This window comes from Macrobrachium rosenbergii, chromosome 7 (assembly GCF_040412425.1).
Source record: "Macrobrachium rosenbergii isolate ZJJX-2024 chromosome 7, ASM4041242v1, whole genome shotgun sequence".
Taxonomy (NCBI): Eukaryota; Metazoa; Arthropoda; class Malacostraca; order Decapoda; family Palaemonidae; genus Macrobrachium; species Macrobrachium rosenbergii.
Genome location: NC_089747.1, coordinates 3,903,410 through 3,917,380, shown reverse-complemented (window position 1 = coordinate 3,917,380; position 13,971 = coordinate 3,903,410). Strand labels below are relative to the sequence as shown.

The following is a 13,971-nucleotide window of genomic DNA, read 5'->3' as shown; positions in this document are numbered from 1 at the left end:
GTGTTATTGACCTAAATAGTTTAAGTTTAAGACATTGATGCTATAATGTTTCCATGTAAGCTATAGTATTTTTACCCAAATAATTCGTTCCTCTGACATGTTCAGGAATATGTATGGAATTTAGGCACTGGGATCTATGAGGTCATTCAGCGCTGGAAGGGAAATTGACAGTAAGAAGGTTTGAAAGGTGTAACAGGAGGAAAACCTCGCAGTTGCACTATGAGAGAGGATGGAAAATCGGATGGAAAAAAAGAGAATATGAACGGAGGTACAGTAAAAGGAATGAAAGAGGTTGCAGCTAGGGGTCGAAGGGACGCTGCAAAGAACCTACAGTGCACCACGTGAGGTGCACTGACGGCGCTATACCTCCCTACGGGGCTGACCTGTTCAGACAACCTATGGTCGATATCAGTTACCTTCCCGAGTATGCAGTTAAACATCTTGTTAACAAAGAACATGTGTAACCTGTTTCCATGTGGGCGCGGACATGAGGACCTAAAATGGTCTTGCGAGACCAGTTTTCAATATAAATGTATCGTCGGTCCTTCCGTCTTCAAACAAGGGATATCTCCCGTAACGTATTTTGATCGAGAGCTATAAACAGCCTCTCCATTTTTCGAGGTGGAAAGACGAGTTTATAAAATGAAAAGCATTTTAGTAAAATTGAATTTTTACCCCCCTTTGAGTCATGGTTAGCTACGTAGGCTTTGTAAGCCCAACGTACTCTGTGAGTATGCGCGCGTTGGCGCGCGCGTGTAAGCTTTTTTATGGTTGCGTTCATGTGTGCGATTTCGTGATGTTGCTTGAGAATCGGAGACGAGTGAACGAGTGTGTAGGTTAATCGTATTATAACATGAGGTGATTTTATTGGTGTCCGTGAGTTTGGAGCAGATTGGGAGGATGCTCCAGTTTCTAATTGGGCTTTCACGTACACCAAATCACGTCCGTACGCCCTTGGATTTCTTATTATCCTTTGGCGTGCACCCTCTTGTACGTGAAGGAGTGTACATGAGCACAGCGGTATAAGGTGGTAGCCGGTTGGTTGTGGCGTCCTCAGGTGTGTCGGCCGGGATCCTGTTTCGTAACCGGCTGGTGTGTCTCGGTCAGCGGAGCATGGCGCCATGTATATATCCATGAGACTCACCTCATGACTCCAGGGTGAGGCTTCGTCCCAAGAAGAAACTCTCTTCTTCAGGAACTCCCTCAGCAGCAGCAGCAGCAGCAGCAGCGACACTTGCGCGACCAGCGAGCGAGCGAGGAGCCCTTTTTGACTAAGTGACTACGTCTGCATTCGCCGCCATGAACAAGTACTTCCCCGGAATCGGCCGCATCGAGTACCGGCCAGATGCTGGTCCCGAAGACACCCTCGTCTACAGGCACTACAACGCCGGGGAGATCGTCCACGGGCGTACCATGGAGGAGTGGCTCAAGTTCTCCGTCTGCTACTTCAATGCCTTCAGGTTAGTCCTAACGATTCCCCCTCACATCGGCCTACCAACCGAAGCCTCCCAGCCCGCCCAGGTAGGAAGTCAGCAGTCCGTGTCAGTCTCCCCTCGACTTAGTTTTCCCTTGTTTAAAACCGGCTCGGTTGAAAGAATTTTACCGTGAACATAAAGAGCCTGTTTCGTTAATCACATTGGGTCCGGTTTCTTACATCCTCTGCCTATTCTAGTATTGCTGTTGTCAGGCCATCTCACTACAGCGTTGCGTAAAATCATTTCTTACGATTGCCCCAAAGCCATTGGTTAATTATTACCAATCTTTTTTCGTAATTCTTGTTATATTGGAAACGAATTTCAGTTTTATATTATTCGGTAATTTTTGCATAAAAGCAAAAGAAATGGAGGAGGAAAAATGTTATTTTGTAAAGTTGTCTGATGAATATGGTTTCATCTTTAGTAAACACCGTTTATCAAGTCGACTATTTTTCCTTTCTTTGCATAATGTGAACGATATCAAGAAAGATATTTCCCTTGATAAATTTCTCATTTTTTCGTGGAGAATCCAGTCAGTCAATTTCTATTGCCGTTGTGACAGAAAATTACGTAAACAGGTAAACGAAATGCACCAATTATCTCAAAAGAATCAAAGAAACTTTCCAAATTCACCAAGCATCGAAAACAGCTTCAAAATATCTAGGTTATAATCGTTCAAAATCCCTCCATTGTTCTGACACCTGTTTTTGTTTCAATGTCTAGAATAAAACGACAAGCAAGAAAGAATGTTAAAATAGTTCAGATAAATAGTGAATATTTCACGCTAATACTTACAAATGAAACGTATTGACTGACCTGATTAAGGCATCACCCAGACAAATGAAAACAGATTGCAAACAGTACCCCAGGAGACAACCATAAATGCAATTCCATTTGGCTCTCCTATAATGTTGTTCTTGAACAGTGAATCAATACTAAGTGTGAGAAAAGAGCACAAATTTGACAGCCCTTCTTTATTCCTTTTCTCTCCTGAACAATCTCTGATTACACGAGGTACTTATTGTTTGTTTTTTTTAACCGAGTACCAGTGGAATGTATTAATACAAGCAACACTCTACTCAGATTCTTTAGCTAAGAAGTTACCGACTTCTTAGTGGAGGATCAGAAGGTTAAATACATTATTATTATTATCTGGATCGAGAGATTTTTCATACAGCTTTTGCAAAGTAGTCCCTGTCTTTCTTCTTGAAAACACACTGTCCCAAGAATTGCATGAGTATTTGTTTATATTATTCCTTGCCACATGCGTTCCCGTTTTCTGACGCCCGTTTTCTTTATATAAAAATTCATCTCTTGTGTTCATTTTCTGACTTTATTTTGGTACAATTCAGATATCAAATACTCTTCTAACAAGTATTGAAATTTTGGATGTTTGCCTCTAAAACCGAAAGTCTTGATTGGAACAACGCCATGAAGATTTCAATTGCTCTTTATTTTCTCGTTATACATATTACGTTTGAAAAACTGTATGAATATATATATATATATATATATATATATATATATATATATATATATATATATATATATATATATAATGTCTTATTGTAATGGTCCTGTGAAGTTTGAAAGGCACCTAAAAACACTATTTGCACGACAAAACCAGTGTAAATAATGTACAAGGGCCTTTTAATTTGCACACACACACCCATATACTATCTATATATATTTATATTATATTTCTATATATATTTATATATATATTTATTATATATATATATATATATATATATATATATATATATTCCATGTCTACAAGACACAGAGTTCACTGCTCAAGTCAACAGATAAACAATCAATATTTCAGGAAATTTCGATTTTTATAATGAGTAATTATTATATGATTAAATAATCAAGCATAATATTAAGGTTTACTGATGGATAAAACAGGTGATATTTGTTCTACTGATGAGTTATAATTTCAAAGATCAATATGTTCCTTATGCTTTTACTAATATCGTTTGCTTTTGCAATCTTATAAATTCAGTAACTTGTGTTAATATCCCATTCAGTTGTAGGGAGAATTGTCCATATTTCAGCGTGTTTTAGTATCACTAGAAAGAGTTTAAAGTGCAATAAATATTTGAGAAATGCTTATTCTTGCTTCCCTGAAAAAATGTAAAGCCAAAACCGAATCTAAAAACTGAATCTAAAGTTTCTGAACAATATGAAAGAGACTATTTCAGAAATTTTGTAAATGCTCGCACCCAATAGGAAATTATTTTTTTTTTCCAAAATCTCAAATATCACCAGATTCTATGTCCCCAAACAAAAATGATTAGAGATAGGAATGATAATTAGTAATTCTGTGATTTATTAGAATCTAAATAATCTGCAAATTAGTAGAATTTGGGTAGTTAAAATCATTCTTTATAAAAATTGATAGAATCCAGTTGTCCTGCCAGAGATTGTTGCACTAGAATCTAAGTGAATTAGATAAGATTATTCTTACGGAATCATTAGAATTCTAGTGACTCTCTGAACATTAATGTGTTAAAATCAGAATATATACACGTTAGAATCTCAAGAACAATAGATGAGACCATTATTTTTGAAGATTATTAAAATCCATATGGGTTGCCAAAGATTACTGTTCTAGAATCTATACCTATACTATACAAGATCATTCTTTTTCGAAAATTACTAGAATCCAAGCAACCTTCCGAATTTCACTGAACTAGAATCTAGGTGTACTTGGCAAGGTCATCATTTCCAAAGAACACCTGAGTTCTGGTAGGCCTAAAAAGGTTAGTTTTTCTGAAGAAAACTTTTTAGGTCGTTAAATTATCGGCTACCCTTAAGTACTCTGCAAAAAAGATTATTATTATTATTATTATTATTATTATTATTATTATTATTATTATTATTATTATTATTATTATTATTATTGAGAGCTGCTGTTCACCTTCGATAAAGCAAATTGTACTTGAATTCTGTATCTGCCTATGGTCCTAGCTGAAAAATAATTGTAAGCTATTATTATTATTATTATCATTATTATTATTATTATTATTATTATTATTATTATTATTATTATTATTATTATTATTCTGCTATCATCATTATTATTTTGTAATTATATTATTGTATTATTATCAGCAATTGCTCGGGTGTAACGTTCCACATTAATGCAACTTTTATCTCTTGCATCTTAATTTTCTTCGTGAACTGTACCTATATGACCCTGAGGTGAGATAAAGGATACTTATTATTATTAAAAATTCCAAGCGCTAAAGCGGACGTAATATTCTTTCCAGGTATTATGGCTCAGACGATTACTACGGAGACCGGGCTCACCAACATCAGTGGGAAGATGGCTCACGGTCCCTTGACAACTACAAGAGACGGATGATGGCCGCTTTCGAGTTCTTCCACAAGCTGAACATCAAGTATTATTCTGTAAGTAGTAAAAAATGAAACCTGCGCCGGTTTGTTTGATGAAGTTATAAATGAGAATCGACAGGATATTGTCTTTCAGTAGAGAATGTCTTTGCCACAGATGTCTAAAACAAGACAAAAATCGTCGATTGCAGTTTGATTCTAAATCTTCTGTTTGGTTAGACTCTCACTGCTCTTTGCCGGTTTAGGTGAGAAATAAAATGTTTGCGGTGTTTTTAAGAGGAACTTATAAATGAGTCACGAAATTCTTGTTTAGCAAGAAGTGAAGAAACATGCATATGTTGATTTTTGTCAGAAGATTTTTGTTATCTGAGATAATTATTCCGTGGATTTTAGAATCCATCTCCTTCCTTTAGGTGAGCGACCGTGACATGGCTCCCGAAGGGGACACCTTCGACGAGACCAACCGCTACCTGGACGAGATGGTGACCCTGGCTTGCGACCTGCAGAAGCAAGTCGGCATCCACCCCCTCTACTACAGCGCTGACCTCTTCTCCCACCCCCGCTACATGAACGGCGCCGGCTCCAACCCCGACGCCCACGTCTTCGCCTACGCATGCGCACAGATCAAGCGCAGCATGGAGGCCGCCAAGCGCATGGGAGCCGAGAACTTCGTGTTCTTCCACCCCCGCGACGGCTACCAGACCGTCCTGCAGAGACAGTTCTTCAGGGACATGTCCCACATGGCCCAGCTCTACCGCATGGCTGCCCAGTACAAGGACAAGATCGGCTTCAGGGGGCAGCTCCTGATCCAGCCCAAGCCACACGACCCTCGCCGCCACCAGTACGAGTCCGACGTCATGTCGACGATGCACATGCTGCGCCACTTCGGCCTAGAGAAGCAGTACAAGCTGTACGTCAAGCCCGGGTTCTCCAGGATGATGGCACGCCCCTACGAGCACGACATCTACATGGCATCCGCCTTTAACATGCTGGGCTGCATCGACGCCTCCGACAACTACCCAGAGTTCAACGGGACGTCAGACATCTGCGCTAGAGACATCCGCGATGCCACTTACATCATGAAGTGCGTCCTTGAACAGGTGAGACAATGGCCTTTTATTTTATACTAAAAAGAAAATTCCTATCTCTTTTAAAGAAAAAAAAAGCTAGGCTGTTAAAAAGCGTAGATATTCACAAACAAAGAAACAATTGATTTTATTTTCAAAGGAAAATTATCTCTCCATCGCTATCAAAAAATGTGAATACGCTTATCTATATTCGTATGTCGTTCATATTTTACTTTAAAAATTATTAATAAAATCAGGAAAAACTTAATCGTACTCAAATAAGAAACCATTTTCGTATGGAGAGAAAAATTTATGTTGAACTCCACTCAAAACTGAGTATGTATGAATGTCTACACCACTTACTTTCTACTCATTTATCAATTATTTATTTATGTATTTATTTATTTCCGTCTGCTTGTAGAGTGGCCTACAGCAGGGCGGCCTCACCCTCGGAGGCCGAGTCCGCAGGGAATCAGTTGAGCCTCGCGACATGTTCCACGGGTTCATCATGGCCATTGACACCTTCTCCCGCGCCCTGAGGAACGCCGCTCGTATGATCTCCGACGGCTGCTTCGCCCGCAGCGTCCAGCAGGTAATTACTGTATATAGTACCAGTGCTTAGGTCTATTGCCTTTCTCTCCTCATTTCGTTTGAATGGGAGCTCTTGTTGGAATGGAATGAATATGAGATTTAGGCCTGATGCCAAGCGAAGGGACCTATGAGGTCATTCAGCGCTGAAAGGAAAATTGAGAGTACAGGAGGTTTGAAAAGTGTAACAGGAGGAAAACCTCGCAGTTGCACTATGGAGCAATTGTTAGGAGAGGTTGGAAAGTAAGATGGAAGAAAGAGAATATGAACGGAGGTACAGTAAAAGGAATGAAAGGGGTTGCAGCTAGGGGCCGAAGGGACGCTCTGCAAAGAACCTTGAGTAATGCCTACAGTGCACCGCGTGATGTGCGCTGATGGCACTGCCCTATCCCTACGGGGGGAGCTCTTGTAATCTTTTAGGCTAATAAGATTGGTTGTTGGTTAGATAGAGTTTCGTATAAGGTAGTACTTATAAATGTATATTATATTTATGACTATCTTTTTGTTGGTCCATTTGATAGGTTGTTTTTATTTGTCAGTTAACGGTTATGGTTTATTTCTTGATAACCCGTTCCTGTATGTGGATTTTCATAAAATAAGAATCTGTTTAATTTTGAAATTAAAGGTCCTTTTAATCCGTAGGCCAATTTAACTAACAAGCAAAGATATAAATACTTACAAAAAGTGTATAAAAGCACAAGCAAAGATATAAATACTTACAAAAACTGGATAAAAGCACACGCAAAGATATAAACACTACAGTAAATCATGGACATAACGGTCTACACTTCACCCATCCATAAACACATATACAAACGGGTTTATCTTTAATTTAAAGGAATATCCAAAGGTATAAAAGTTTCTGATTTAACGGATGACACTCCCCCTCCACCTACAGCGCTACAACTCCTACAAATCCGGCCTGGGAGAGCGCATCGAGAAGGGCGCCGCCTCCTTCGAGGAGTGTGAAGACTACGTCCGCAAGTGCGGAGAACCTCAGCCCCAGTCCAGCAGGTACGAACACTACGAGAACATGTTCAACTACTACGTCTACCCCCCACGCCAGTAGAATTCGGGATCGACTCGCTCCTCTGTTGCTGTCGAACCTCCTGAAGAGCGGAAAACAACAACAACAACAACAACAACAACGCTACGTAGCTTCTTCTTCTTCCGTCGTTTTTACTCAGAGTGCAATGATGCCGATTCTTCAACCGTCCAGGAAACCTAGACTCATATGCCTGAGGATTTGACCTAGACTCATGCGCCGAAGGCCTTGACCTAGACTCATATCCCTAAGGATTTGACCTAGACTCATATGCCGAAGGCTTTGACCTAGACTCAGATGCCAAAGGATTTGATCTAGACTAATATGTCTAAGGCTTTGATCTAGACTCAAGCCAAAGGATCTGAAAAGCTCTATGAGACTACATTCGACTTGGGCCATGTTTGACGTTTGGTGCAACTTCTCCATCCTTTGCCACCTTCCCTTTTTGAGTATTTTCGTGACATGACCTCACCCTCACCTCATCCAGAGTTCCTGGCTGTTCATGGCTGCTGCGTCCCAGCCAGGGGCTTTTGGGAGTCTATCGTACAACGTGAACCAGAGTCTGCAGAAGGGGATTCTAGACCCAGAATCTACTGGAGGAGATTCTCAGTACTCATTAAGGAGAATTTGTATACATGTCAACTTCATTAGCATGAATTATAAGAGCGCGTAAGTCAGAAGTATTCGATGTGTTTAGATTCCAAACAGCAATTACCAAAAACTGTTCATAAAGTCATTTAACTAGACGTAAGGTCAACCACTTTAGTACCACAAGCTGTCTATAGTTTTGCATCCAAGAAGGAAATAAACATTGACAACCACGTCAAAATTAGCATTCTATTTTTTAAAAGTGATTTTAGGTTTGTTTCATCGGGCACAATGCTTCTGGAGCAAATAATAAAAAAATGTATAAAGGTGGTCGGTTATTTTAGTCCTTGGGAGATTATAAATGAAAGATTCTGTCTGGAAATTGTAGGGTTTTCTTAAGCGTCTTGTCAAAGGGAAAATAGATTGACAATTATTTTCATCCACTTCATTCCTCGACAGTTTTACTCACTTTCACTTTTTAGTTTCAGGGTTTATCTCTCTCTCTCTCTCTCTCTCTCTCTCTCTCTCTCTCCATTAAACGACCCAGAACTGAAAGATATTTTGTCTGTTCAGTTCAGTGTACAAGAGACGAGCATAACAATTTCCAGATAAGATCAGTTCAAGGCTGAAGAAGAGTCTTTTATTATTAACATTCAATGACAAAATATCTTTTAACAATGAAATATTTTTATCCAGCGTTCATCTAGAAGCAGCAGACCTCAGTAGCTCCTCTAAGGAGTGAACGCTTGTAGGATTCCTCGTGAGCCAATGTCCTGGCGAAGGAACTCCTGAAAAAATAAAAAAGGAATTGTTTGGACAAAGTTGTGAAGAATACGAGCTATTCATCGAACTGTCATTAGGCCTATCAAATATGCTATTTATATTGAATGGATCTCTCTGTAGCTAAGTGCATGGCCACTAGATTGCCATAAACGTGGTGGAAAACCACTATATTTCTTACATAGGAGATAAATCCTATAGTTTTTCAAGAGATATGCCTTCTGTAGAACTGCGGTGGACTAGTTATTGCTATTTTCAGCCCAGACAACTCTTGGCATACTGTTTGTGTATAGAAAACGGGAAGCACCCACTGCTATAAACGTGGTTGAAAGCTGCTATATTTCTTACATAGCAGATAACTAATAAAGAGAAATTAAATAGTTTTTAAGCAAAACATGGCTTCATTAATAACAACTGTGCTATTTTTCTTCCCAGACAATGCTTGGCATTCTGCTTGTGTATAGAAAATGGGTAACACACACCCTACTGTAACTTGCTATAAAGCTAATACATTCCTTACATAGAAAATAAGTTATCACGAGAAATCTAATATATTTTAAAATCGAATATGCCCTCATTAAGAAAACATGTAGAATTGTTATAAAGTAACTTTTATTAATATAAAGCTACCCACTCTCTTGACGCTGAAGACTGGAAAGCTTGATATTAAACTGCAAATTGTCTCCCTGTCCATGGTGGAGGTGTAGGATCTCTTCCAGCTGTGAAGGTGAGATTCCAGTCCTTTCGTCCCCTCTCTCGTCCATGAGTAGGTAAACCAGCTCGTTCTGGATCGAGGAAAAATGTGAAATATCTCAGAATGCAGATGTCGTTAACAGGAAAGTCATTTGGAGTCATGTTTGTAAGAAATTTTATGTATATATATGTGCACACAATAGAATTTCTTATAAGCGTGAGTCTACTGATGCGCACAGAACGATGCTGAGCATATTTCCATTAACATTCGTAATATTGAACGTTAGATTCTAAAAATAGTGTTATGATAGAATCACCAAGTCTGATTGTACAATCTAATGAGCGCCAACTTTCAAAAATTCTCATTTATTGCGTGATGTCAAGCGAATTATAATTCTTGGCAAGTGCGTCAAAATGCTTTCCTGGCGTCACAACCACGATTCCTAGCACAATCGTCCTTTCGGTTACAGTCCTTCTTCACAGCCTAATCCCCAGTCGGGGTAGCTGTTTCTACTGAGCCTTTTCCAGGCACAATTTAATAATTTGTTTTGGTAGATATTTTACGGCCATAATCCCTTCCTGAATCCAACCTTCCTTAGTTAAACTGGCTTTGGAATCGTTTTATTTACGCTACAAATAAATAACTATAAGACATTTAACTGCAAGAAAAAAAAAAGGATATTTCCTTACAATCCTAGGGGCATTCCAGGGCGAGGGTAAGGACGGCCCAACGTCGAAGTTATTACTCGAAGTTGTCATTTCAGGGACTGGCTCCAGTGGACCCGAGGGGCCGAGCGTAAAGTCTACCTTATTCTCGTCTTGGGACCTCCTTTCCTCCCGGCGGGTCAGATGACACTGGCATGGACCTAGTCTCTGCAGGTAGAGTATACACATATATATATATATACATACAGTATATATATGTGATATATAAATAAATACAAACACACACACACACACACACACACACACACATATATATATATATATATATATATATATATATATATATATATATATATATATATATATATATATATATATATATATATATATTAGGAACCCATAAAAATGCCAAAATGTGGAAAATAAAGGCTATATTTCAGAGCCTAAACTGTCTCTCTCCTCAGACAAATTTGCCTGAGGAGGGAGACAGTTTATTCTGAGGAAATATAGCCTATATTTCCACATTTTCATTTTATAAACTCATATATTTGATGGAATTCTGTTTAACAGAACACATTTAACAGAAAACATTTTACAGTCATATATATATATATATATATATATATATATATATATATATATATATATATATATATATGTATATATATATATATATATATACAGATTTTTACCGCCAGTATCAGAATCATTTGCTTCAGTCTCCACCGCCTCTCCTTCATCATTGGGGTTCAGATTTGAGAGCTGTCTTGATTCCAGAGTAGGGCAAGACACTGTCCCGGAAGGCCTCTAGCACGTCCTTTCTTACGTTTATGGTCTACAAAGAAAAACCACACCTTTATATATACATATATATATGTACATATATATATATATACATATATATATATTATGGACATACATATTTTTAATTTTTGTTTACTTTGGCATTCATGTCACCAAGGACAGTTAGCCTCAACAATAAACAATATCAGTTTGATAGAAAATCAAATACATAACATACATACATATATATATATATATATATATATATATATATATATATATATAGAGAGAGAGAGAGAGAGAGAGAGAGGAGAGAGAGAGAGGAGAGAGAGAATCGTGAGAGAGAATCATGAAAATTAAAATTCTTCATGGTTTTGGTTTTTCTACCAAACTGACATAGTTTAAGTTTAGAGATTGATCGTCCTGTGTGGCATGAATGCTAAAAGAAGCAAAATTCACAGTATGGAATCGTGTGGAAAATAGTAAGTTAAAAGATGCTTCTGTAAGAGCAAACAGAAGGATACAGAGACTACATGACAGTAGAAGGAAATTTGTCATTTCAGATAGTTACTATTCAATAAATAGCGTCTTTTAGCTTTCGTGTGCTCAATTCCATAGTGGCTATTAACAGCTATATATATGAAACATTTCTGAAACTATTTAAACAGATGTTCCCTCGAGAGTGTTTAAAAATATTTTTAAAAATTTATGGAAATATTAAAAAAATCTCACATTGAGAGGCACCATGGCAGCCTGCAATAACGGCAAAGTCTTCCTGTACAGAAGGTGCCACGAGTTTAGCAGCGCCTCTATCTGGTCGCCATCTTTGGGACATGCCACCATGACTGCCAACATTCGTGTCCCCGTTGGAACCACCTCCTCCTTCCACCACCTCTCGAAGCAACCCCCTCCGCCACTGAACACCAGTTCTGCCAACTGCGAGAACAATATATATATATATATATAACTAAATACACAGAGACTGAACTTATTGTTGTAAATGACAATTTTGTTTCAATAAGGTGCCGATTAGCTCAGTCTCCCTGAGGATGTTTGCGACTGGAAACTCGAAAGTTCAAGCGAAGATACAAGTCATTACTATCGCAAAGCAATTCTTTGTTTTTTAATTATTTACTTAAATTTTTATCTATTTATTTGTTGGTTTGTTAATTTATTTTTTTCTTTTATAATAGCCTAACTGATCTCGTCTTTAATTCTGATGTAAGTTACCTAAAGTCATCGCCTAGTTATTATATTATTTTCAGTTTTATACAAGTTGTTAATGCATTTAATCATGACCTGATTTTTCCCCCCCCCCAAAATAAATGGTTCTGGCAAGATTCTCCCTCCATTGCAAACTACCTATATTGCTCTCGTATAGTTTGGGACTTTAGGTAGCGTCAAAATCATCGAAACTCAAAAAAAAAAAAAAAACCGTATTTCCAGTTTTATACAAGTTGTTGATGCATTTAATCTCTAGAAAATAATGACCTGATTTTTCCCCCCAAAATAAATCGTTCTGGCAGGATCCTGCCTCCATTGCAAACTACCAATATTGCTCTTGTATAGTTTAGGACTTTAGATAACGTCAAAATAATCGAAACTAAAAAAAAAAAAAATAAAAGAAAACCTCTCATTTCCTCCTACCATCTCGTGGAAGCGACACAGACCCTGGTGGGGCAAAGTGTTCGTGCGGTAAATGTGCAGGAGGCTGTCTTTGATCTGACTCAAAGGATTGCTGAACTCGAAGGACTCCATCGAAGAGAGTTCCATGCCGCTCCGGGACCTGACGATGAGGGACACGGACCTCCTGAAGAGTTTGGTCATCGCTCCTTGCTTGGTGGTCGACGCGCTGCTGTCGCTACTCGAGCTGCGTTGGGACGACCTGCTCTTGATGCTGGATGAGAAGAAGACGAAGAAGAAGAAGAAGAGAAGGGGAGGAGGAGGAGGAGGAGAAGAAACAGCGCAGAATAAAGAAGAGGAAAACACCGTAAACAATTAAACCATATATATATATATATATATATATATATATATATATATATATATATATATATATATATATATATATATCTGTGTGACTGAAATATTTTCTGTTAAACAAATTTTTTCCATCAAATATAAAGGAGCCCATAGAAATGCCAAAATGTGGAAAATAAAGGCTATATTTCTGAGACTAAACTGTCTCTCTCCTCAGCAAATATTTGCCTGATGAGAGAGACAGTTTTGTCTCTGAAATATACCCTCTATTTTCCACATTTTGGCATTTTTATGGCCTTCTTACATTTGATGGAATTCTGTTTGAACAAAAATATTTCAGTCATATATATATATATATATATATATATATATATATATATATATATATATATATATATATATATACACTGTATATATAATTTAAGCAGCAAATAAGCCATTAATATAAAATTCACGCTACCCTGGGAATAACTTACACCCAAAGGAAATAACATACGATAAGTCTCCCTCCCTTGACAGGATACGATTCTATTCCTTGAGAGCCTTCCAAATTCCAACCTCTCTAGGCCTAGATTCGAATCCCGGCCAAGGAAGGAGGCCCCATTGTTATAAAAATGAAATGAGAGGTAATCTCTAACCTAGATGACGACGACTGCTTGCTACTCAAGTAGGATGGGGTTGCAGGGAAGGCAACGCTACCTGGCTCCCCGTACGAAGTGAAGGAACCGAAAGCTGACTCCTGGAGGAAGACGTCAGAGTCCCCTGGCGAGGAAACGGAGAAGAATGGACTGTCGACGCTGATCAGCGAGGATTGTTCTTCTTCTCCTCCCCTCCTCTTTTCCCCGGGGTCCTCGTCTTCGCTGCTCGAGAGATTCCTCAGACACATTGCCATTTTTTGTTTCTTTTCGCTTCCCTGTTCCTTTTTCTCTTTCTTGTTTTTCTT

The 13,971-nt window shown here is 38.4% G+C and overlaps 2 protein-coding genes across 2 annotated transcripts; one reads left to right on the top strand and one right to left on the bottom strand.

The window, feature by feature from the left end:
• The first annotated feature begins 1,095 nt into the window (after positions 1-1,095).
• On the top strand, positions 1,096-8,452 carry LOC136840025 (uncharacterized). Its single transcript, XM_067106327.1, has 5 exons — positions 1,096-1,460; positions 4,754-4,895; positions 5,252-5,938; positions 6,327-6,497; positions 7,392-8,452. The coding sequence occupies exons 1-5, from the start codon at positions 1,300-1,302 to the stop codon at positions 7,560-7,562; spliced, it is 1,332 nt and encodes a 443-aa protein (XP_066962428.1). The 5' UTR covers positions 1,096-1,299; the 3' UTR covers positions 7,563-8,452.
• A 300-nt stretch (positions 8,453-8,752) lies between these two features.
• On the bottom strand, positions 8,753-13,801 carry LOC136840029 (uncharacterized). Its single transcript, XM_067106331.1, has 7 exons — positions 13,667-13,801; positions 12,696-12,945; positions 11,781-11,984; positions 10,958-11,100; positions 10,290-10,472; positions 9,541-9,691; positions 8,753-8,914 (listed from the first exon to the last, which is right to left on the bottom strand). Exons 2-4 carry the CDS (start codon positions 12,873-12,875, stop codon positions 11,005-11,007), a joined length of 480 nt encoding a protein of 159 aa, XP_066962432.1. The 5' UTR covers positions 12,876-12,945; positions 13,667-13,801; the 3' UTR covers positions 8,753-8,914; positions 9,541-9,691; positions 10,290-10,472; positions 10,958-11,004.
• Positions 13,802-13,971: the final 170 nt, after the last annotated feature.

Coding starts and splice junctions, on each gene's coding strand:
- LOC136840029 (XM_067106331.1), bottom strand. CDS start 12,875: ATGACCAAACTCTTCAGGAGGTCCGTGTCCCTCATCGTCAGGTCCCGG. Junction 11,985..12,695: donor TGTGTCGCTTCCACGAGATG/GTAGGAGGAAAT, acceptor TTGTTCTCGCAG/TTGGCAGAACTGGTGTTCAG. Junction 11,101..11,780: donor CTGCCATGGTGCCTCTCAAT/GTGAGATTTTTT, acceptor TTTTCTTTGTAG/ACCATAAACGTAAGAAAGGA.
- LOC136840025 (XM_067106327.1), top strand. CDS start 1,300: ATGAACAAGTACTTCCCCGGAATCGGCCGCATCGAGTACCGGCCAGAT. Junction 1,461..4,753: donor TGCTACTTCAATGCCTTCAG/GTTAGTCCTAAC, acceptor TATTCTTTCCAG/GTATTATGGCTCAGACGATT. Junction 6,498..7,391: donor TCGCCCGCAGCGTCCAGCAG/GTAATTACTGTA, acceptor CTCCACCTACAG/CGCTACAACTCCTACAAATC.